We start from the raw sequence: 26,093 nt of genomic DNA on the forward strand, positions 1-26,093 counted from the left end.
AAACACCTAGTAAGAGGGAGCTTGCAGACCTGCCCTCCCTAGGAGCCTAGTCTAAAAAGATGAAGCAATCACACAGTAGAAGGAGAGCAGAGAGGTGGGAAGGGGATCATCCAAAGAGCAGATCTCAAAGTCAGAAGGGTACTGGGCTGGATGGCTGCCATCCCAATGCCTAATTCATAGTGCCAAGTTGTCCTAGCAGCAGTCTCTCACGGCCTGATGGATTTGCACTGATAACTGGGTGATACTTTGCCATAAACCTGAATCTGAGGAGGCTGACTCTTCTAAAACAAAACCCGCACAAAATCCCCAATGAGATTTCTCCACTTATGTTTTCATTTTGTGATACAGTTGTTTATGGCCCTCTAACAGATAGTAGGTTACCTAAACAACCTGATTAATTTTTTTAATCTGCATCTGTTAAAACATAACTGAGAAAACTGGGTCCTTCTTATCGTGAACTTAAACAGTTTGACCCTGACTCATGCATGCTTGATTCTCTCCTGTTATTCCTAGTTACTTGACACAGTCCAACAATAGTTAGTCTCATCAGCTCCAGCTGACAGCAACAAACATCCAGTGAGAAATACAAAAACTTGTTTGACAAGAGCGACTATAGTCTGAACACTAACCTTTCATGTGAAAATATCACAAAGCTAGAATTAAAAGATGCTTTCAGCTGCACTAAGTTGGAAGATGGCAGCCAGGCTGACAACCAGCCCAGAGTCAGTGCAGATGGATGGGGAGGTGGAAATTTTGATTGAGGATGTGAGCACAAATCCTGGTTGCTACTAAGAATCATAAAATCTGTAATAACCAATCAGGGGAGAACAAACAGGTTTTGCGGTTTTTTTTCTTCCCAAAGAGTATTTCAGCTGCTTCTTACATATGAGATACATGGAAATAAATTTAACCTCACAGGGACAAGGAAAAATAGACATATCTCAGAGACTCTAAATGCTACAACATTGCTAATCCCAAAAAACTAAAATATCATGAACTTTAAAGAAGAGTCAGGGTTTGGGAGGTTTTTTTGGCTTTTGCATTGCACTCAGTTTCTCAATTAATTGCACATAGTAGAACTTATTTTTTTCTGACAATAATTTAGTAACTTTTTTTAAAGTAGGAGATTAATAGAAACACCAACATTGAGACAAATGTCAATGCTGGTACAGTAGCAGTGATGCAAAAACCACTAAGCCATTTCATCTGATTAAAGAGCATAAAAAAGCCTCTGAATGGCTAACAAGTTAAATCACAAATTGTAGGTTTTAGTATTAAGTACTGTATACTGCAAGAAACTTTACTGCAAATGATTAGAACTGGCATTAATTTGTGCTTGGATTCCACTGTGGAAAGCCAAGCACACCCCTGAGAGGGGAAATCCTTCTTGTGCCTGTGGAAAATAACCGTGAACTTTGCTCTGTGGTAAGTTTGCAAGAGGCTGATACAGGGAAAAAAAGAAGTGAGTGAAAAGTATCTGACTCAAAACACAATGGAAGACTTAAAAGGGACTCATAAGTGAAAAGACATTGCAAGATCAGGGTCTCATTCAAAAAAATAACATTTACATTTGCTGGTATGTGGCTGAAAATAGATGCCATATGAAAATGCTTAATAGAGCTTAGCAATATTTTTCATTCTCAGCCCTCTGAATAAATGCAGCATATTCTAAAATTAAAATGGCATTTTAAAAAACTTCCTGGAATTTAGATGGGGAAGCTACACAATTAATGTTTTCATTTTTCAAACCAATACTGCAGTTTGGAAGATTTTGATATTGCAATTCCTTCGCACTTTTTTTCCCTTCCATCTGTCTGATCTTGTCCTCACTTCTTGTAAAAATACAAGTGAAGAGGAAGAAAACAACTTTCCTTGCCTGAAAACTGAAATGACTTGGGGTTCATTTATCTAATTCAAATGTTCCAGAAGCTTTTTGGAAAATATAGAGAAAGCATTGAGAAGTGTTTACCATTTTCAGACCATCTCTAGCACTCAATTAATCTCTTTTATCAGGACACACCTAAGATTTTGAACTCTGTAAAGGCTTGTTGCAGACAGAATTTGTTTTTATAAGAAAAACTGACAGAATGAAACTAAAATGCAATTTTAAAATGGCAATGCAAATGAAAGAAGCTAAAGTTCTTTAATCACATTTGTAATGTGCAAGTCTTCTCACGTTGTCCAACATCAGTTAATGGTATAGTGTATAAAATATATGCAATAAATTCAGCTGTTTAACAGTAAAAACACATATGGAAAATAAATCATTATCTCAATAACATTAGATATTAAAGCCTTGCAACACATAATTAAACAGCTTGTAAGTACAGGCACTACCAAAGTTTCTTACAGAGCACACGCACGTGGGAGCAGAAGTGATCATAAATGGCACATAGACAACCTTCAGGAATCTTTCAAGACAACCTTTCAGGAATCTCAGCCAAAAAATAATACCCAGGCTCCCTAGAACAATTTTACTCTAAAAATTCACTCTAGTCCAAATGAGCAAGAGATCTTTTTTTCTAGCTTAATAACTCCCATAGTTTCCTTCCAAAATAAACTCCAGCTGAAAACTTAGTTTCAGCCACTCACACTCTGAAAAAAGGAATGTAGCAGACTATGTATGACAGCACCACCTAGTGACTAATACCACAATAATATAACTGGTGAAAACCACAATTAAAAAAAATACAAAACTTAATAACAGTATGCCATGCCCAGTTTACTTTTATATTTTTGATGCTCTGTCCTTGGAGATGTCTTAGTTTGAGCAAATACAATTGTAATTCAGGAGGCAATTTAGTTTAAATTCAAAACATTGTTTTTTGGTAAAACATCTGTGTTTTAAAATAGGTAGCTTTTCTATTAGAATTTGCACTTTAAACATCATAGATACTCATTGTAAGAATCTGGGAATCTAAAACACCAAAAAAATCAATTCTGCAACCATGACTCAAGTGAATAATCATGAGACATCTGTGGGACTACTTCCAAGAGTAGGAAAAGCAGCATATGTCTCTGGTAGAGCAGTGCAACTCTGCCAATTTTATCATGAATCCCATATCTGCTGGTATAAGCCTCAGCTTCTGGAGTCAAGTGCTTCCATGAGAATCTGAGTTTTTACCTAAAAAGAAAAAACATTTCTAACTCTTAAGTTCAGAGAAAAGCTTGGGGAAACATGAGACACATGAGTCCCCAAAACACTGAATCAAAATGATCAATGAAGTAGTGCATTTTAAAATCTCATTTGAAAGCCACTAACAGGGCGTGGGCATGGGCAACCAGCACAGACACAGTTAATGTGTGACGCAGTCAACACCGACCAAACTCTGAACCTTGCTCTTGGGTATGACAGCTCAGTTCAGCCTTTCTTGAAAGACCACTGCCTCCCAGTCTCTACAGGCTTGCTCTACTGCTGCTATTTCTGAGTGACACTACAAAAGAGCTGGAAGACAATTCTGCGTTGCTTGGGGGAGGGAGGAGGAGGACAGGGGATACTGACAGATTTTATTTATTTTCCCAGATCAAATGTGGCAACTGCAGGTAATTACAGTTGTATTAACTTACAACTACAGTGCATCTTTCCCAGCAGTGAAGTAGCCTAAACACATATGCAGCCACAAGATTACCATGCATCATCTCACTTACATGTTGTATTGCTCCTCATTGTGCTTGTAGTAAAAATATAAAATAACAAATCTATTTCATGATTTTGTTTATGCCCATTTCCACAATGATTCCAGGCTTTGAGATAGCAGAACAAACCAACCTGGTATAGCACAAGTATCTTCTTCATTGCTTGGAGTCCAGCAGGTAGCACGCTCCTAATATGCCATGGGAAACTCACGTTTTTGTGGTTCTGTTCCTATTCTCAACATCAAATGAACTTTTGGTTACTGTTCATGCCCATTTGGATTCTTTAGCTGGACATCAACATTAGCACCTAGCCTACATCATCAAGCAAAAGGCTTTTCACAAGGTGATGCCCGCAGGGGCTGTTTTCAGGTTTGCTCTTGTGTGGGGAACAGGCAGTTCTTCCTCATTCCTTCTGGTTGCTTCTGAAAGCATCTTTCTTCCCTGCATTTTCGACCTACTCTGCATTCTCTTTTGTCTGCCATTAAAGTCAGGTCTCTATGTGTGTTTTTTCTGTGTCGCATTAGTAGCACTCAAAGTTAAGACTTTCTCTAGATGGGAAATGTTTGGTGAATTTTCAAATGCCATTATTGATTTCACATTAATTCTCTTTATGAAGCTGGAAAAGCTCTTATGCAAGGTTGTAATAGCCAAGAAATATATGACAAGTTATTTAAAAACTGCCTGGAAGCAGTCTGATAAATCAACTTATTTTCTTCTTTTTAAACATATTCCTTAAACATACTATTTCTTCATTGATTAATTTTATTCATCCTGAAGCATACAGCATAAAAGCAATTGCATTTACCCTGCAGCAGAAGAGCCGACTACCTCTCTTGGACTTCTGCTACAACAGGTATGGATACTTTGCCAAAATTTCCCCCACCCCTCCTTCCTTGAATGGCCCATGATTAGAACAATGATTTTGCCTCTGCATCAGCCAACAACACTTCTGTAGCTTCTGTTTTAGGACACTGAATCCAGGTGATTCTTTTAGATAAGCAAACTTTTTGCCTGTTGCGTAAGTTTATTTCATTTCCCACTGGTCTCCTTTCAGATTCAGATTACTGACTGCCGTTCAGTGAATAACTTTTTAGTCATACTTTGGCCTTAGAAAATTACCTTTGAAATGTTTTATACAAGAGTATGCATTATGAGCAACTAATGTACTGAAAATATCAGCACCTCAAAAAGGCATTATATAAGAGATGAGTACATTTATGTACACTCATCATTCAAACTTCTTGTACTTTTCATTCATCTAAAATGTGTATCTTACACTGTAGTACAATAGCTTATATGAATTTAATGACATGAAAGGAATAATGTCAGAACTGCCTTACGGTATATTTTAGAAAAGAAAAGCAATCAATTAAGAGTTTTCCTTCCTCTACCATTATTTTTAGATAAGACATCTGCCAGCTTAATAGTTACTCAAAGTATTTACCCTGGAACATCCCTTTGTATGGTTTTTAGTCAGAGGCCAAAAAAAAATTGGTTTTGAAGGAGCTACAGTCTACACATTCATGTAAAGTGAAAAAAGTCTTTTGTATCAATTGAGGGTGGAAGGGTTACTCACACACTTTCCTGATATTTAATGAGTTTTTAAATGTAGAATGATCTTAATTTAAATTTCTTTTCCCCTTCAAATGAGGAAAGATCTCAGATTGTTTTGCTTCACTTAAACTTTAACCCTTAAAAATGCTGCACGCTTCATGTTACAGTGAAAACGCTCTAGAAGGTATTCATTTTAAAGATACTGTCAGCTAACTAAAATCCAAGAGCAGCAGATTCTAATCTAATTTACAGTAACACATGAAGTAAGACCATCAGTCACTTCCGCTGGTTTGCAATGCTGGAAATGAGAACAGAGCACAGGTCACTTTACATGACTAACAACAGTCAAGGTAGCACATACCTCTCTTGTCATGTCAGAGCACCACACCTATGAGCAGATGAGCAGTAAATCTCAGCAGCTGGTTACTCCTTGGCAAGAGGGGACAAAGAAGGGAAACCCCCCCCCCCCCAAAAAAAAAAAAACAAAAAAAAAAACAGAAGAACCTTCAGCCCTGAGCTCTCCAAGTTGTCAATGCCCTTCAGTGGTTTACAAGATTCTCTCTTACAAGCCACAATGTAAGTCCTATCTTTTTACTTCGGGTTTCTGTAAGGGCAAAGGTACAAGAAGGCTCGTGTTCATTAGAGAAAAGTTTACTGATTGGGCTTGATTTGGTTTTTGGCTGACAGAAATAAACACTGGTTTTGATTTTGAATCAGCAGTATTATGAATTTCAGACAAAGGTCATTAGACAGACTAGAATTAAATGTAATGCCAGTTGTGTATATCTCATACATTACGATAAGGGAAATACACTTGTGTTGTATTCAATTCTATTCTATTAGGCAGGTCAATTAGAATTACTCAATAACTATAATACAAATAATTTCTCTTTGTACATATGCTACAGTAATGGATATTTTTCCCTTTTTATCTCATGATATGGGTGATAAACAGAATGGTTTGAATGAAAAGCAAGCCAAAACATTCTATTCTCCTATCATCTTTTTATGTTCCTTCATTGTTTACTCTTCCACACCTCCAAAAATTTGACTTATAAAGCAAACTGGTAGCTTCTTCCAGACTTCACAGGTTGAGTATGGAAATGCTGAAGGTGTGTGTATATTATCCACTATAGTGTCTTGCAAAAGAACGCAGCTAACTGTCAAGATGCTCATGCAGGCTGAGGAAACTGATTACGCTAGCTGGACCTCCGCTATCCACCCAAGCACGCTCAGAGCAATGCAGGATAGCTCTGCACATGCCACTGTACGGCACTGCCCAACATTGACTATTACAAGTAACATCACATTGAAAAACAGTTTATTTAAAGAATATTTCATGTTTTTTCTTCTCATGTTCTGTGCATCAGATCATAAAAAAGTAAAATAAATTGCTGAAAAAGTAAAATAAAATGCTCAACTCTGTTGTGAACAAACATAATGCTAGTTCACACTGAAAGTGGTTCACAGAAGTAATACTATCTACATAAATGTAAAGCTAAAAAAATACATTTGCATCAAAATGCACCTAGTTTTTGCTAAGCTACATTACAAGACAAAGTCATACAATCAATCACACATAATCAATTCACCAGTAAAATAAAAAGGCAAGCGAGACAAAGATCAGATTTTAAGAAATGGAAATTACAAAAGAAACAATAAAGGCTGAACATTTATAAATTTCTAGAATGATAGCTAGTCTACCCATCCCAACATGCACTTGCATTGACTGTCAATAACCTGTCTACACAAAACAGCAGAGAAATATTATTTTTATATCCTATTCCAAATAGGAAAATTCTGTAAAATGTGAGTGATGTTGTCTTACTCAGGTTTTCCTTATCGTCTTAGTTATTTGAGACTTAAAAATACATGAGAATCTCAGTTTTCCATTTTCCTCTTCTGCTTTGCAGTGAAGACAAACGTAACTTAAGCTGAGGAACCAGGGGGTGTAAGATTTTCAGCGCCTCAGAAAACCTGGGTTTGTAGTACTACATACAAACAAGCAGAGGAAAATAGAGTTTATACAACATATTTAAGCCAGCTGTTATCCTTACAGTGAATATGCATTTACTATATCATGTAAATTTCTTCAAGGGCTAGATTACACTGATGCTCATCAGCAGCAGTCAGTAGAGAGGATTTTACAGTGTTATTGATCTCATTTACACAGTCTTGCAAATGGATGGCCTCTTCTCTATCTCTGCTTGTCAGCATAAAACTGATGAGAACCTGAGACATTAGTCATAGGCAAATGAGAGAGAGTAGACCATTTTCCATACACAGTGTACTTTTTATCAGTTAATTTGGGTAAATTCCTGTTTTTATGCCCTTTGCATAATGAAAGGTTGTGTGTCTCCTGGTATTTACATTCACGTGTGGGGGATGACAAACAGCAAAGACCAGATAATACAGTACCTACAGGGCATACCACATACTGAAGTAAGGAGGCAATGCAAGCACTCAGTTCTCTTCAACTGCAAAATCCTTGAAAATCTCCCAGTGATGCAATCCACCATTCACCTTGGCAAGTATACATTAAACACCCATCATCTCCAGAATAGTTAGTGGCAAGTAAACATTCAATATCCTTCAAGATTCCTTACAAGGACTGTCACCCTAAAAGTGACACAGATGGACAGAGATCAAAGGACCATACTTCAACCAGGGACATCAGAGTGAAAGGCACTGATAATTGTATATTTGGAGAAAGTGAGGGCTGATCCACTGAGGATGAGAGGAGAGAGTTCAGATCTCACTAGAGAAACCGTGCCATCGGGGAGACAAAAAGACCACAATCAGCCTTTGACTGGGATGGGAAAACCTTCTAGCTCTAGAATAACCTTGGATGACAAATAAGGGAGGATTCAAAAGAAAACGCTTGCAGCATCTTAGGCTGAAAATCTGTTAAATTTGATCAGTTGTCCCTAGCAAAATACTTCCTGCTGTTGATTAGTTCACCCTAAGCGTAGAAATGTTTACATGTAAAACAGAGTACACATAGGAAGCCATGTGTCCTGAACGCAAGGATTACTGGAAAAACCATGCAGCACTGGAAAAAGTCATCCCTCATTACTGACCAGTAAAACACCCCTTGTCAACATTACATGCTACTTGCCCTCAACAGTGCAAGTCCAAAGCTCCTTGAAGACAACAATCAACATCTCCACCAAGTGGCAAGAGAAATGAACTCCTTAAAGTCACAGCTATACACATTGTGTGATCTCACCGTTGTCACCTTTTAAGCACATGATGCTGCACACTTAAATGGACAGACCAGTCAAGAAATGTAATTTGTTGCTTCAGCAGCAGCACAGAGAGATCCTAGAGCAGGGGGCTATGGCTGAGAGGGATTCCAGTATTCCTGTGTAATGTACCTAATTAAAGGTAACTTTTGAATATTCACCCAAAGGCCTTGGGAATTTGCTAATGGTGTGATTCCAGGATTGCAGTAAATCAATCTGTGTGCAAGCTTCCTTCACCACACCAGGCCATGCTTTCCCACCACTTCTCAGTGCACAGGGCCTGAAAACTATCTGCCCCTTCAGCTGGATTAGTTTCCAGACAGATTACCTCCCTGATCTGCTTCACTGTGCTGCTGCATAAACACCAGTGCTGACAAAAGAGGGGACAGGGTAGGAACAGCAAAAAGATGCCTGTGGAGAGCAGGACTGCTTTTCAACAGCAATGACAGTTTAAACCCTAATTCCAGAATACTCTCCAGAACATTCAAACACCCTTTCTGAGGAAATACCTTTCATGAAGCAGTCATAAGGATTGATAACTAGACATTTTCCCCCACTCATTAGATAAGCCATAATTCACAGATGCAACAGAGGCTGCAAGATGGAGAATAAGGACCTAGACTCCTCTCTTCTAGCTGCCCAACCCAAAGCCTGCTTCAGAGAAGGAACAAACAGGCAAGACGCACATGGAGGACCTGCAGCACTGATTTTTTTTTTTTTTTTCTGGTCATTGTTAGACTCATGGTAATTCCAGGGATCCTTATCATTTCACAACCCTTCTACATTTAAAGAATTTCTCTGCAGAAAAGGATGATGTTTTTGAGCAGATCTGAAATAACACTGGTCCAGCAGGCTGCAAACAACAACAGTCACGTTCCTCATAGTCCCTCTTAGCATAAAAAAACACAACCAGTTGTTGATAGGGTAAAATCATACCACACTCCACAGCTACCTGCTCTCAAGATCTGATGTGAAGATAACTGCACCACATGTATTCATAATGTGTTGACAGTGAGACTACAGACACCTTCAGTTTCTTGTCTCCAGGACTGAAACAGGTATCATCCCTCACTGCTGAGGTGTACAGGGATCCTGAATGCCGTTTAAGAACCACCTGTTGGATGCTCCAGAATATTGCCAACAATTGAACAAGTTGAAAATGAAGCATTAGATTTCTAGTACTTATTTCAGATTTGCTCACAACAAGGAGGAAACAAAGTGTCTTCTACCACTCCTGGCAGTCTATCTTTGATGAGCATCAAGAGTGCAAGCGCTTTGTAAAAATGGGGAGCTCAGGCTTCCCCTGCTAGATTTTGGGGGAGAATTATTCCCCAAACTAGCAAGAGCTTGCCTAAAGAAGCCATTTTTTCCCCCTTCAGCAGTTCTAAATCTGGAGACAGGCTCTCATAACTCCAGCCTCCTTCTATCAAATGATTGATTCTTCCAGCTGATACTAGTGAAGGTGCTTCCTGTAATTCTTCCTCACTCAGGGCCTGACTCTCATAGTGAAAGATTTGTTCAGGGTATACCCTCTCAAAGGCAATATAAACAACAGATATACCTGTCAGATGAGGGAAAAACCCAGCTGTAAAGACAGATCTTGTCATATGTATGTGATGCTGATGTAATGAGTGAAACAAAAGTAGCTTCCAAAAATGGAGACAGAGTCCAAGACAAATCTGAAATTAGGAATTGACAGAAAGATCTAGCAAAAGCTTCTCTGATTTGAGCCACAGACTTTAGATGACCTATGGATGTAATGTACAGCCCACACCTTTTTATCACTGTGCATTCATGCTTGAGTGGGACAGTGAGAAGCAAATCTTGAATGACGTTGCTAAGTCAAAATGTCTTTTGATCTCAGCATTAAATACCTAGACAGATAATTTTGGAGAACTGTGCTATTTTGATGGGTCACCCTTAAAAACTACATTGTTTACATCCAAAGTATTTTAAATTGGAAGCTGCATATTGATTCAGACTATCCGTAACATGTAAAACCAGTGCAATCGAAAGGACGAAGCTCAGGCACTTCAGTCAATGGAGGGCAGTAGGTGTCACCGGGAAAACAAGGCTGAAAATGTAGATTAGGTGGTTGAAGCAGTTCAATCTTCACATACAAATGTTAAGCATTACATTGAAGCATGGCTCTAACTTTGACTCTGCGATTCCTTGCAACTGATAAGAATCTGACAGCGTTGCTGCTTCTGGAGGATTTTAACTGCGCTCCTTATTCATGATTAGGTAAAAATAGGTCCTGTTCCACTGCAGCCAACACATTTGGCTTTAACCAGGATACCACCCATTTTAACTACCTGCTTAATGTAAACTCCTATCATTTGAGACAAGGCTGGTCTGCACAGAGATACCTCTCCCCTAATGCTACTTTAGAATCGTCATTTAGGCCTCTCTGAATACATATCTAGTACAAGTCTTTGCTCCTTTCACTCTGCACTCCAGATCTCTCATGCTCCTGATTTACAGCGGGAACCGAACATACCAATTTGTTGAAACAGAAGCAGCTATTGAATGAATTTTGCAAGCATTCCCAGACACAGAATGCAAAACTGTACAAGTGACTGCAATACTGAGCCCTGCTACGAGCCTGCTCATCTCTCAACAGGGACTTTGGCTTCATCCACCTCTGCCAGCCCTGCCTGCAGGCACTGCTGGGGCTCAGGCTTGGGCCAATCCCCAGAGCTCTGCAGCTGTTGGGGCAGCCCACAGAAACACACCTAGATTTCCCTCTGCTACTGGCCCGGCAGCACTTGATAGAAAACTGGGTGCTTTTATGTCCGTGGACATCATTCAGAGAAAAGAGCACCACACCTGCTCTCCCTCCCCTGGAAGTAGTCCCAAGAAAACCCTGAAGCCAGGTGATGTATGAGGATCATACAACACCTACAAGGGCAGTTCTGATGATACTTTAAAGCTTAAGCACCATCCCTCCAGACCTTCTGGCAGTTGCTTTTATTAAAAAACATTAATGAGAATTGGTAGCATTCAGGTTTCCAGAAAGCCTTTGCTAGGGCAGAATCAAAATTAGGAGGTTAGATGAACATGGTGCCACAGTCACATGTGCTTATATGTAACAGCATGCATGTTTTTCTTTTCCTGGGGTCTTCATTTTTTCTTCTATTTTGAAAACCACACTGATACAGCAAGAGACTCTCAGCCACAGACATTCACTCAGAAGCTAACCCACTAAGGTCAGCTAAAAGTCAAGCCATATGATGTAAGAGACATGGATTCCAGATAAATTGCGGAGATTTTTAAGAATCTTTTGCTATAAGAGCTGTAAGATTTAGCTGCATTACTTGGGATAGAAAATGCACTAAGAGGAATTGGGATGGGGTAGGGGAAGAGAAATTGCAAAGGAACTACATTAATATTTTCAGCTGTAGAGCAAGCAGGTTAAATCAGTTCTAGATATTACTACTTCTGAAAGGCTCACTTCTTCCAAGCTTACGAGAAACAACCCTTTAGGTTTAAAGATGATCAACTCAGTAGCCCACACTGGGTCATTCCAAAGTCTTCAATACAGGATTTTTAGTCAGGGATAAATTAATGGCTTATGAGACAGTTAGAAATAATAGGCAAATCCTATGCTTCTGAAAGCGGTAACGTGACACTAGAGAGAGCCTTAGATAAGGACTCCTGTACCCCGGGTTCTATTCCCAGCCCTGTTAATAGCCTGTAAATGCTCTTGGGCAAGTCATTCCAGCTCTTTGTGCCTCACTTTCATTTGTAAGAAGGAGGATAGATATATGGCTCCTTTGCAAAGCCATGTGAAGTGATTAAAAAGCATGATAAAAATCGACTACTTATATTTCCTGTTCAAATCCAGGAGTTGTAGCAAAAGGCTTTATGGCAGGCTTGTGTAACAAACTAACAGTGCTGTCAAAATATTTCTGGCTCTCTCACAAATATTAGGAAGCAAAATCTAGTTAAAACAGTTATTCTATATTTTCTGAGGAACAAATATGAATTGCAAATCAGTAATTTAGTGGAGGGCTTTTTCTTCAATTTGCAGATTCCTATCAGTTTTTAAATAAAGATTTAGGCCTGTATATAGAAGTTTAAGTCTGTTCTTACGTACCTTTTGTGAGCCCCTTAAAAACAGCCCACAGCCTACCACGCACTGAAATCTGTTATCCTAGACTTGTTTTGATCAACTGTTAGAGCAATACTCACATCGTCAGGGCAAGTAAGGATTGCAACATCTTACATGAATCTGTCCCACAATTCAGAGCATTTCCAACAGTTTCTGAAGCAAGGCTTTTCAGGCTGCTAGTGAATAGATGCATTAAAGGGAATAAAATAGTGGGGATCCCTGCAGATCACCCCAGCCTCAATCAGCCTTGCTGACTTAAGCTTGCACTGCTTCACCCATTTTGAATCCAGCTTATTCTGTGGCCCCACCATTTTCAGTCTCCCCTCTATTCTCAACTGAGATATCAGAAAAGGAATACATAAGTGTTCAATTATCTTGAGCTGATCTTCAAGTTGTTTTGAACCTTTTCTTTCATTTCAGAGTTAGCTGAACCAAAGTCACTCCTGTCTCCGCATTTAATCCGCACAATTAAAGTCCTGTATCAGTACTTCCTTCACTACTTCTTGCATTACTTTTCTATGAAAGCTGCCTCATTAGCTACACAGCTCTAACTGTTCTATGTTAACACATAATTAACAAGTTACTGTCATTATCACACTAAGCACCCTACTTTGTGGCATCTCTTTCTTCACTCAGGAATCAGATCTCTTCAAAGCAGCAGCCAACTCTTCATGTACATACAGAGAACCAAATAATATCAACATTTAAATACACTGAATATCCAGTGCAACTTGGAGGACGGTCTCCTATGATTAGCTAGCACGTGATGAGTCTGTTCAAACTGCCTATGCTGTAAACAGTGTAAGTAAACTCTTCACCTGAGTCTTGTGCCCTGCTTTCATACAAAGTTGTTCACAGGTCACCAAAAGGTGATTGGTGGCTAACATAACCAGTCTAACAAGCATTTATGTTGCAGACAATTATGCAAAAAAAATCATGGTATAGTTTATTTAAATTGGGAAGAGAGGGAATGGAAAGTGGAACCAAAGAAAAAGCTGTCTTGGCAAAGTCCCAATTATCTTGCCAGTATAAATTGCATCCACATTCAGGAGTGGGTTATTAGCAAAGCATGCAGGATGGCTTAAAGCATCTGCACAGTGGTCAGTACAATGAAGCCTTAGTATTAGTTTGGACTTGCAGTGTCATTTGCATCACAGAACTATGTTTTTCCTCTCAGAGACCAAACAGCAGCAATGGAGGCAAGAGTATAACATCTTGAAGACTGACATAGAAAAGTGAAATTGTGATGATCAAGTTCCAGTCACCAAGAATCAGACAGAACAGACTTTTTTGTTTAAATGCAGAGATGCATAATTCTAGTTAAAACTGTTCTGATGGATTTTCAGGCTTTCTAATGTCTGATCTTCTAAAGCATAGCCAAGGATGTACTAGAAAAGCACTGGTCAACTGATTTTTATAACCATTTCTCTACTCCATGCCTCATAAGTTACCAAAGAACACTTACAGATATCATCTTTTTCGGCACCTGTCTTTTGTTTAGTAACTTTATACAGTTTGTCCTACTCAGCAGATGAATTTTATCCTACTTGCACGTGAGGTTCTCAGTATCTCCTACTCAGAGCATTTTTCAAACTTCTATATAGCCAAAATAGATTGAGGGCAACCTACAGGTTAAGTCAGTAAGACCACATATTGGAACTGCTTATAAACAGTGTCAGAAAAGTTTTACCATACACAATAAGCTTTACCAGACTCTTACCATCATATCCTTAGCATGAGTTATCACCTTGAACACTGATACTGAACAATTTCAGGTAGCTTTGAGACACTAAAAATCCATATGCTAGATCTAGGTGTACAGAAAGCATAATTAGAACAGTTTAACCATTTAATACAGTTGAACTGAAGTGCTAGATTTTAAAGATTACAACAGGCTTTTAATGATGTCAAAATCCTTACATCACAGCAAGTTAGGTACAGCTCTTTGGTATGGATCATTCTCTCCATTGAAAAGCTATAGTACAGTTTCACAGGGCTGATCTCAGGAGGAAAAAAAATATTCACATGATACAAGTATGTAATTGGATAGGTCTATTCTAATAAATGCTTGACTACACTAGCCTAATAATTATTATAACAGAAACTAGCCGCAGACAAGGAACGGCCACTATTCTCTCTCCTGTGAAGTCCTTTTCACAAAAGCTAAGCTTTATTATTTCTTCCCATATTTTTTAGAGAAGGTAGCAAGAACTACCTTTTTCAGGCATGGGAAACAATCCTCCACTGCTTCTTCAGTCATTCATCAAAGCAACAAAATTCTAAGCCCAAGAAATGCTCCTTAATAGCATAAGCTCCGTAAGATTTTTTCATATATTTGATTTCTGGGCAGATATGAACTTCAAAGTCAAATTTCACCATCATTTAATTTAGAAGCACACTAGAGAAGCATTTTTAAAGAATGGGGGTTTTGTTGTTGTTTATAGAGTAGTCTTTCCTAAAGTTCCATTATACCTTCCTTTGTTGGCTTTGAACAAGGTTCTGCCCAATGTGCTTTTAATTGCAACTATTTATTTACATTTTACAGGAGATAACACACTTTCATTATTGAGTCTCTGACACAGGCCCTGATTTTGCAGAGACTTGAAGTGCTTAGTTTAAATAGCACTACAAACAAACCCACCTTTGCAGATTCCTGAGTACCTGTAGAGAGAACATATCCCTTACCGGTAGGATTTTACTATCTCTTTTATTATATCTCTCCCAAAAAAGTGAAAAAAGCATAACTGACTTCAATCATTTCTTGTGATCGCAGGCCATCTGCGGAGTGCCAAAACCATGGCAGACACCTCATGCACTGCCCGAGCTGCCAGCCCTAGGATAAACAGCATATCGTTACATGAGCAAAAGGTAACACAAACAACAGCGCGTACGCAGAAAAGGAATATATAATACATCCCCTGAGCCAAGAGGTGGTTGACGACCAGTCAGGAAAGAAGCCGTATGTGAAAAAAAATCAAAAAACTTTTAAAAACCACAAAAACCCCAGTGCAAGCCACACGAGGGCTAAGCCCACACCCAGCACTGGGTTACCAAGGCACGCAGTACACGCAACACGGCACTTCAGGCAGGCGCTGCCTCCCTACCTACCATTTTACACATGACTTTAGCAGAGGGCCGCGAGCGCCTAGGCCCCTCCGAGCTTCCTCTCTACCTGCTCTTCCACCTCGATGTCAAAGAGCGGAGGTTTCGGGGCAGTCCAGGCCTGCTGCGCACGCGGCCCCGCTTCCCCCGCGGGCCAGGCCCGGCCGCCGCCCGGTCCGCGCGCACCAGCACCAACGCCCACGCCCACGCCCGCCCCCGCGCAGCACGGCGCGACGGCGCGACGCCCCGACCCCCCAGGCCCCCCCCTCCCCCAGGGCTCCTGCGTCCTGCCGCCTGCGCGCAAGCGTGCGCACGCGCTGCACTCCGCTCCATTCCCCCCCCCCTTCCCCGCGCGCAAGCGCCGCGCTCGCTTCCCCGCGCCTTATATCCTGCTCCAGCCACCCCACCCCACCCCGCTCCGCTCCGCTCCCTCCCCCTCCCCGCCGCGCCTCCTCATAGAAGCGGCGCCGCCATTGGCAGCGCCGCCGCCGGCCCTCTGTGTGGGAGGCGGCGATTGGCGGAGCGCGGCCGCCAGCGGCTGCCTCCCCGCGAGTGTGTGTCTCTGGCAGTGTCAATGGCTCCTCCTGCCACGGAGCAGCGACGGGCTTGAGACGGGCAGGATCGCGGGGCTCCTTTAAGAGGGGGATTTGGGGGGGGCTGGGGAGGGGGGCAGCGGAGCGAACATCCCCCACAGCCAGCGCTCGGGAGACCCAGGCGGCCGGCGGCTCCTCTGCCTCTCGAGCGAGCCGGGCAGGAGGCGGCGGCGGCGGCGGGACCCGCACCTGGAGACCCCCCTCCCTCCCTTCCCGCCCGCTGCTGCGAGGCGGCCGCCCCGGGGCTCCCGCCTGCCCTCCCCCGCCGAGAGGCGCCGGTTGCCGGAGGATCGACCCCCCCCCTCCCCTCCCGCCACCCACACGAGCCGGCAAATGAACTCGGTCCGAGCCGCCAACAGGAGACCCAGGCGAGTGTCCAGGCCGCGCCCGGTGCAGCAGCAGCAGGAGAGGAACAACGCCGCCGCCGCCGCCGGGGATCGGGGTAAGCGAGACGCCGCCGCCGCCGCGCGGGGCCTGCGCGGGGCGCCGCGGCGGTGGGCCCTGCCGCGCCCGGCCGGGCACCGGCAGGAAAAGACGAGGCTGCTTCACCCTTGGCTCTCGCTCAGGCCGCGCTTTGTTTGGCTTGGGCTCTGCCCGGTTCGGGGCCGTGGAGCCCTGCCGCCGGGCGGGAGGGAGGCGGGGGCCCGGCGCGGCCCTGCCGCGCTCCCACGCCCGCCGCCGCGGGGCCCGCGGGGGGTGGATCGCGGCCAGACCGCGGGGACGGAGCGGGGCGAGACCCTCCTCTCCCGGCGGGGCTGCGGGGGCCGAGCCGCCTGGGCCCGGGGGAGCCAGTGCCTCCCCGCGGAGAGCGGCGGGCTGGGCCCCGCGCCGGCGGAGGGCAGCTGGCCGCTGCCGAGGTGACGGCGGGGAGCGGCGCCGGCCCGGGGGGCTGCGGGGGGGGAGGCGGGCGGCCGAGCCGCTTGCGCCCACACCTTCCCCACCGCCGCCGCCGAAATGGTGGCGGCGGCCTGGGGCGCGCCGCGGCCGCCGGCCCCTGCGCAGCGCCGCGCAATGTTTGCTGCGCAGTTGGGCGCCGCGCTTCGGTTACGCGGGGGGGGGGCGCGTGGGGCGCCGGGCGGCCATTTATTTACCTCGGCCGCGCGCCCCCCCGCGGCGCCGCGCTGGCCGCCGAACGGGGGGCGCCGCGGCCCTGCCTGCGCCCCCGCGGCCGGGGTCTGACGTTGAAAACGGTGCCGATGAGGAGCCAAGCGGGGAAGCACCATTGTCTAAAGCGATGAGAAATCGCCGAGGTGCGATCCCTCCTCGCACGGAGCCCGGGGCAGAGCCGCCAGCGCGGGGAGGGGGGAAAATTGGGGACGAGGGGGGTCCCTGGGCCCCCGAAAACGGTGCCACAATCATGGCTGGAGGTGCGAGTGTGTGTGCTGTGCGTGCGGGGTGGCTGCCTCGCTCGCTCGCTCTTTTTTTTTTTTTTTTTTTTTTTTTTTTTTTTTTTAAGCCGAGATGGGGGTGGGATTGAAGGAGACATTTTGCATGTCTTATCTGGTGGATTCGATTTTAATTTTTTATGCATTGGCTGTCACAACTCTTGCGTGATGAAGGACACTGATCTGCGGTGCAGTTTTAGATGCACAAACGTCTTTTTAAAATAATAATAAAAAAAGAGAAACCCTTCATTGTCAGCTGAACGTCTTTTGTTTGAGTGTCTAGAATATTGCATTAAGAACAAGGTATTTCAACGCGGAGATGCATCGCGATAAATATTTCGGGGCATTTTATGCAATCAAAACATCTTAAACAAACGAAGTGAGGAAAATTTAATCTGAGGAAGTATTTTTAATTCTCCATTCCTCCCCCTCTCCCTCCCCTTCCTTCCCCCGCCCCCCCCCACACACATTGGTCAGAGCAAAGAATGTTACCCAGACCAGATTGCTGTGTATATAACCAGAGGATGTGATGTCTTATGCCCAATTATGGGTCTTGTGTAAACCTTCCAAAATCTTCAGTAATTATATAATTAAAATGACTTCTTTGGTTAAACTGACATTTAAAAAACCCCCAAAAAACACTTCCTCCTTTCAGTGACACGCACTGAAGATTTTCATCATCTCTGTTCCATATGCATAATACATGGTTTTTTTCAACTCGACTTTTTTCCTTTTTTTTATACAGATGAAAACGTATTATCAGGCACGTTTATAGATTAATGCTGTGATTATTCAGTTTTACGTTGGACTGACTGTCTCAAACTGTTCACGTGTTACTGATTTGCTAAAAATACAGGGAGAAACTTTTTCTGTTAAAATACAAAGCTGCGATTTATTGCATTACTTTGCTCTTTTTGGGAGCTCTTCATTAACCTAAATTTTTTTAAATTGTTCATTGCTGTCTATCACTTCATGGTGGTAGAATTCTAACAAAATTAAGTTCCACAGTTTGCTGAAATTACTGTTCCATATGGATCATTGCTAGCTTTTTCCTTCCATTTTTGAAGGTCAGTGGTGAGGCCTGGCTTGCCCAAAAACTTATTAATTGTATATTAGTTTTACATTTAGGGTGTCTCTACTGCACTTCCTTTTCCGTTTCCAGAACTTCTGAGGTCTGATCCAGTATCTCTGGAAGCTAATGCCAGTGTTAGCCGTGACTTTCATGGGCTTTGTACAGGGCTGTTACTATTAAGGACAATGCATAATGTTGCTAAGTTATCAGGCAATATTCTAAGGTTAGACTAGTCAGTGGTGACTTTTTTTCACCTTTATTCCTATTCAGTGCAGGTCACCTTAAGAAAGGCTGTACGAAAGAGGCAGTACAAGTTATTAGTCAAGAATTTCTATTAAATTCAAACTTAGATTCGTTTTAAAAAAATATTAGGTAATGTGAGCATGGCTGTGATTAAATGAAAATCATTCTTTGTTACAATTAATTTCTCCCTTTATATCACAGTTAGGAAGATCTTATAAGTACACATAACATGGAACAGTTTTAATATAGCACATAGTTAATCTTTGGAACTTCTTGGTGTTTCATATCATTAAAGTAGATTGCGTAGTAGAATGTGCTAGATCTTGAACTTTATTTAATGCTACATAAATACACAGTGTTTTGCAACTGTGTAGCAGCTGTTGCATTTTCATTATTGGGTAAAAATCAAGAGTTCTGTTTGCTGTTGTTAATAAATGGATCACTAGAAAACACTGGTCTTAAAAAATCTCCCATCAGATGTTCCCTGTAAAGGTTTAAAAATCATATAAAGGTGTGCTTCTTAATGTTTAGTTATTCTTATTTTAATGATTTTATATGTTCAATATGAATAGATCTAATGAATGTGGAATCAGGTTATCTATACTATGCATTGATAAACAATGGTTGTGCGTACCTGTATTCTGATTACAGTGGGAAAGAAATATTGTAAATGCTTGCAGATAAAATTTTTTCTCTCCAAAACTTAGTGTTGTATGGCCAAGATAAGATGTCATCAGGATATACTTCCCAAGATGTTTTTGCCTTATGTTCTGCTGTTCACTCCTCCCTCTGTCTAAATGAGGCACTCTGGCTACACTATGCTACTTCTATTTTGCCTTCTTCCTCTTGATCTCTCCTCAGTCAGCTTTGGGATTGCCAGTGGTTTACCCTGTGCTTTTGGAATTCTGTATTAATGTTGTAGAATAGATGGGCCCTTGCATTTTCTTTAGGACAACGGTCTGCCCAAAAGGAAGGGAAAGTGATGTCTGTGTTTAAATATGTCTGGGTTTGCTTATAGTGCTGTGTTTGTTTGTTTGTTTGTTTGTTTTTCTTGAGGGTATAGGTTTGGCTACAGTTTTAGGAAGAAAACAAGGTGAAACAGGTATCTCAAAAATCTTGGCCAGAATGCAACTAAGACAGTTAACCTAAGAGCTATCACACATGAGAGTTTTTTTCTTGTTTTCGTTTTCTTAAAATAATAAGTACATTAGTGGATATGTGCTTCTTTATAACGTCAACAAATTACTGGATATGGTACTAATGAGGTTCTAAGGTTTATGTCCAGTATTAAGTGCTTTCAGGGTTGGATCCTGTATGTTGTTAAGTACCAAACTTGTAGCTCCATGGCAGCTGGAGCTGCCCCAATCCTACTCTTTCCTTTTATATGGTAATGGTGTCCATGTGACAGTGCAGTGAGCTGGCTCAGGAGCCGGCTGGCCCAAAAACTAATAACTTTTTTTCTCCAGGTTGATTTTTGGCACCAGTGCCAGTACAAGGGAAGGGATAACACTACGTGCCTGTGGGTGTGGTGGGACTGTGGCAGCTCTGATTTAGTTTGGGTTAAACTGGTAGAGAACTGCACCCTGAAAACATGTACAGTTGGGACATATATAATACCACCTGTAAACCTGCCTTGCAAGTCTTTTTTTTTTTTTTAATCGATTTTCCAAAGGAAATAAGGCTTATACACCCATACGGTCTATCTGTTTGTCAACCTGCAACTTCTGAACTTGCTAGCTCATTTCAACCACGTTTGATAAAGGGGTGTGAAGTTCTTAAGTTTTTTGGAAACCGTTGATTGTTGAAGAAGACAATGAGGAAAAGACAGTTATAACTTATCCCTCTCTACCCTTGCCAAGAAGCAACAACCAGCTGGCCTGTCAGCATACACGGTAATTGAATTAGTCATTTGTATGGGGGACATGAGTGCTTGAAGTACTGGGAGAAGGAGTAGGTTAGGCTTTGGAAGCATGTAGAAACTAAGCTCCATTAGATGTCTTGTTCACAGAGCTTGATTTTTTTTTTTTTAACATTAAGGTAAATAAGTCAGGAAAGTTGAGTCTTTATTTGGCCCTGTTTCAAGTGCGTGTGTGGGTTTTGTGGGGGGGGAGAAATATGCACTGATACTGTTGTATTGGTGTGTGCTGGGCTGTACAGTAGCTAAATTAAGTGACTTTTATTCTGAACCAAATGTCCATACTCAGACTTGCATCAAAATAACTAAATTGGTTTCAGTTTAGGATCATCCCTTATGGCAAGAAGTCAAGAAGTCAGGCATCACTTACTCCAGGTGGAAAGAAATCTAATACAGGCTTCCTGTTTTCCCTAAAAGAGAGTCTTAGGCTGTGAAAAGATACCTGTATATGGATCTGCATTCCTTGTTTCTGCAATGAAAATTCTCCAAAGTTGACCTTACAGATAAAAATTTAGAATTTATAAAGTTAGTACTGCAAGTACAACTTCTATTTCTCAAATCCTAATTCTGCATCACAGGTACGTAGGAGAATGCAGGCACCTCTGTTGTTCTTAATGTAGGACAAGCACCTAAATTATGTTAAAATTAAAATTTTTTGTTGTTCAAATACACAGCAATGTTCATTGTTCACAGTTTTAGTATATTTTGGTCATTTGTGGGAATACTAACTTCTGTTATAGTTTTCCGGAAATCTCTCTCTTTTTTTTTTTTTTTTTAATTTTGATTCTGGGTTGCAAAAACTTTGAGCTAAATGGTTTAAATAAAGAAGTATACAGTCTTCTTTATCAGTTAGTCTGCTTGATGTCCTTCCATTTTGGGAGAAGGTTATACTCTGCAGCCTACTCCATTTTCTGATACTACCTGGGAGCATCGTATTTGTGGAGTAGACCAAAACTGTCCAGAGCACGTCAGGCTTTTATTGCAGGTGTGCATGGCATTAAGCACAATAAACATCATGTGCCCTGGATATGGAGGATTAAATGTATATATGAATAACTGGAGTACTGCAAAGACACTGTCAGTCTAGCAGCTGTTTGGGATAGTAAGGCTTCCTAGCTTCCAGCTAGGCAATTCAGTCTTTCCTTACCAGCATGGTAAATCTGGTGTGCCCTGGAAGTGCTGAATGTACAGTGTATGTATAGAGCAACTGCTGTACATGTATGTTTATTCTGCACATGAAGTGTGTTTATTCTGCACATGCATGACAGCATAATTGAGGAGACCAAGCAGCAGCCAGAAGAGGGCTGCCACAGCTATGAGGACAACTCACTGGGCCCACAGTTAATTCTGGGTTACTTCTGTAAAGGAAGTTGTTCGGAATGAATATGCGCCAGGTGCGTTGCAATGCACGTCACCTGTGGCACAGCTTAAACTTCCTTTCACAGATTGTGGCTCTGAACTGTTGTATCTGCAATGAAGGGGAGGTAGTGTGTTTCTGTAAGCTTTCTCAATTGTGCTGATTAAATATCTTTAGCATTAAATGCTATAACAGATAATGTAGGAAAAGTGAGTCAGAACTGCATGGTGAGTTGATAGTAAAAAGGAAAGAAGGAAAGAAGACATGACTGAACTAATAGCACTTGAGAAAAGGCAAGGTTTGTTTTTCAGTTGATTTTTGTCATTACTTAATCCTCTGATATTTTCTGGTTGTTTAGTACTTCTGTTTATTTCTTGTTTGTGTGCTATTTCTCTATTTGGCATTTGAATAGGAGGGGAAATATACTTGGTGATTTTTATTACTGTAGTTAAGTGCTGTGAACAGTATTTGGTGAATATAGTCTATAGAATTTTGAGTGCTTCATTTCTCAATGAAATGAGCTTCTGGAGGGAAGGTGGGGGAGAAAGCAAACTAGAATATTTAGTGAAATTATGGAAGATCTGTCAAAAACTCTGCTTTATAATATGTTACTGTTTTAAAGAAGACTTTTAAATTGTTGCAAAGGAGTAAAATAAGACAAGATCTAGATGTAGATTCTGAGGTAAATAAAGACCCTCGTATAGGAATCCTCTGTCATTAAATTGTGCTTACTACTATATAGTTTAGTGAATTCTTTTTGAGGAAACAAAATTTCTCAATCTGGAATACTTCTGAAAAGGTAACTGTTGTGTAGCCAAGTATGGTTCTTCTCAATAAATAAGTTTTCTTAGTTGCAGTGGTGCCTGTTTTTTAAAATGACATTGTTTATCTGTATGTACAAGATGATAGGATGTGGACAAGCAACAAACGAACATCTTCTAAACATGCAGTTGTTTTGGTAAGCTTTTAGAAATCAATTCTTAATTCTCTCCTCTGAGGTACTTCCTTTAGTATTTTGATAAGATGGCTAAGTTATTCTAGCACCCACTTGCTAGAGCAAGGGGTCATCCTGCTCTTCTGTTCTGCCTTGTGTTGGCCTTGGTCTGATTTCTGCCCGCTTAGCTCTCTGAACCAGCTCACCATGGAGGCTAACCCTCCAGAAAAACCTGATCAGTTATCTGCTGGTTTAGTGCTCTAAACTAACTAACTGTGGAGTTAGGTGAGTGTGTATGAGAAGTGGATAACGAGCAGGTGGCTGGGAGTGGGAGGGAGGAAGCAGGACTGCCCCTTTCTGCCACAGCTCACCATTAGATCAGTTTAGCTGTCTGTCGTGTGAAACTGTAGCCTTCCACAGCAAATGGCAGTAGTCCATTGACGGGAGCTGTAGAAACGCTGCTGTGGCTTTACTCTGTATGTGCTATGATATACACAGTGAAACCAGAATAGAAGTCACTGTTTATGTAACAGAAACCTGCGGTTTGCATCCCATTACTAGGTTCATCAGGTCTTCCTGGTGTCTTAGATGTGTGAGGTGGCACGGGTTTACGTGAGGAGTGCTAAGTGGCGTGTAGTTGCTTTCTATCTAGAAATGGCATCGCTGCAGCTCCTAGCTGTTTCCAATAAGCAGTACTATTTCCTTAGTTCTGCTTGGTTTATTCAGCAAAAGTGTATATTGATATTATTCTAATATATACTGGCTATTACTGATATTACTCCAATATCAAAATAATACTATTATTATTTACTACTAATACAGCTGGTTCTGTGTTCCAAAACTGATCCCATTGTAAATCTCTACCATGTGAGTATCAGTCTGATGTCGTTAGAGGACATAGTTTTTCCTCTGATTTTCTGTCTGGCTTGACTTCATTGAGCCTGTTAGATGCTTGAATTAGGGCTGTTAATTGATGGTTGTTTTTCCAATTATTAGGGCAGACTGACTTTAAAATGAACTAAGCCTCTTATTGGACACTTCTGCGGAGGCTGGGAGAGACGCGAGAAAAGCCTTGGGAAATATTTGGGGAGTGGGGGAAGGGTTTCCATGTGCGCTATTCTAGCTGTAGTATCCTAGGCCATTGGAACGATAGTGCTTTTTAACGGTATGGAGAACATCTTAGTTTCTAGTTCCTGAACGCAGCACAGAGAAATGAGTGCTCCTGGGAATTAGGCTGGGCAACAAAAGATTGTCCTTTGCTCCTGCCATGAATTGCCATTACAAGACAAAACTAACAACTGTAGTTTGGATTAGTAGACTTGTTTTGAATAACTAGTATCCAGGCTAACAGAAGAGCTGAATTTGCAGTCTCATGGTTGTCATGTTGTATGCATGCTTATAACAAGGGACTGGTTAGTGTGAGTAGGTCATGTTACAGTAACTATTTCCTTTTGGTAGTCCAGTTCATGGTGTTGGAAACGGCTTGTTAGCCTTAAGGGCTCTGATTTGTGGGTTCTGTTCTGTTGCTTGTTTTCTGCAAATATATCTAGAAGCAAAGGTTTGAGGGTTTAGTTTCTGTTACTTTCAGAATAGGGTAAAGTTTGTAGCTGTACAGCCAGTATAGATTTCAAGCTATCTTTGTATTTGGACAGGTTATTGCAGGATGACAGGTTACCTGCCATATGTCAGCTGATCTGTGGTATCTGATTCACAGTAATTGTTCATGTGTATGCTCTTAGCCCATGGCAAAAGCAAGGTAATATGAGTTAGCTTGACCCTCTTTCATTATGCTCTTTCAAGGCGCTCCCTTCTCCACGTGGATTGTTAGACCTGCTGGAATGCCTTGCTAAAACAATAATGCAGTTTCTGTCTCCAAGCTAGTTTGGGTGTATCTGTACAACAGTAAGATGTGGACCTCACCACCATTTCCTGTGTTGCTGCTGTTTTGAGATCACACCTTGCTGAAGGAGTGAGTGCTACAAAGAGGCTACCCTGAAAATTGGTCAGATGCTATAATTATCAGGTGCGTTTTTCTGTAGTAAAACTTATGAAAGGTTTATTAGCACACTCTGAAACACTAGATATATTGCTTATTTCATAGTATCTTGGAATGCTTCTTTCATGTATTTAAAGTAGTAGTTTTTACTTCTATTTTTTTCAGAAGATAGTTTATAGTTGAAATTATTCCAATACTGCAGTAATATTTTTTGACTGTTCAGTGTTGCCCACTTGAAATTTGACTAACTGAAAGATTCCCATTGATCACAAACAGCACCTGAAATGACACAAAAGGTAAAAGTCAACACCCCTCCCCCATTTTTTGAGCTTAGATCTTACTTGAAATTTGGGTTTGCAACAGTAAACACAACTATCCAGTCTGTTTCATCAACAATTATTAAAAATATAGAATAATATTACTTGAAAAATATTTTCCAATGTGTTTTTGGTAGTTGGATTTCAATAACCTTGTCTTGCTGCCTCACTGAATTTCTAGGACTCCCAAAGAAACTCTGAACTGCCTCTTGAGCTTGCCTCATTCCTCCTCCATGAGACAGGTCTGGTTAGTTAATTACTCCACTACTGATCCTGGGTGTATATGGCCAGCAAATTAACCCTCCTTCCCATTTTCTAGTCTGATTTAGCCAATGAGAACTTTCTTCAAAATTGGATAAAATATGCAGTTTGTGCTTTTTTGCACTTGGAAAAGTGGGGGGGGAAAGTGTGACTTTTTTTCTTAAGACATAAGCCTTGGGGTAGACTTACTGTAGTCCTCTGAGAAATAAAATAGTCGTGCAGGTAGTCTATCAACATACCTTCAGAGAATGCTGCAATTCTAAAAGAAGCTTTATGCTGCAGAAGCACAGTGCAGCTTCCAATTTGAATCATTTTTCCAAGAGCTGAGGACAAAATGGATGCTATTTAGCTGAATCAGAGTATTTCCTG

At 41.6% G+C, this 26,093-nt stretch overlaps 1 protein-coding gene and 1 long non-coding RNA gene across 4 annotated transcripts in view; one reads left to right on the top strand and one right to left on the bottom strand.

Moving 5' to 3' along the window:
• Window positions 1-2,088: 2,088 nt before the first annotated feature.
• On the bottom strand, window positions 2,089-16,005 carry LOC112986663 (uncharacterized). Its single transcript, XR_003260095.2, has 2 exons — window positions 15,658-16,005; window positions 2,089-15,382 (listed from the first exon to the last, which is right to left on the bottom strand). It is a non-coding gene; the product is annotated as an uncharacterized LOC112986663 (long non-coding RNA).
• A 149-nt stretch (window positions 16,006-16,154) lies between these two features.
• FBXO11 (F-box protein 11) overlaps window positions 16,155-26,093 on the top strand; it is a 75,141-nt gene continuing 65,202 nt past the window's right edge. For all 3 annotated transcript variants that reach the window (XM_064509904.1, XM_064509905.1, XM_064509906.1), the window contains exon 1: window positions 16,155-16,686. In XM_064509904.1, the coding sequence (XP_064365974.1) occupies window positions 16,578-16,686 (109 nt within the window). In that variant the 5' untranslated portion in view covers window positions 16,155-16,577. The remainder of the gene's footprint in view (window positions 16,687-26,093) is intronic.

The sequence above is a fragment of the Dromaius novaehollandiae genome, chromosome 3 (genome assembly GCF_036370855.1).
Source record: "Dromaius novaehollandiae isolate bDroNov1 chromosome 3, bDroNov1.hap1, whole genome shotgun sequence".
NCBI classification, from domain to species: domain Eukaryota; kingdom Metazoa; phylum Chordata; class Aves; order Casuariiformes; family Dromaiidae; genus Dromaius; species Dromaius novaehollandiae.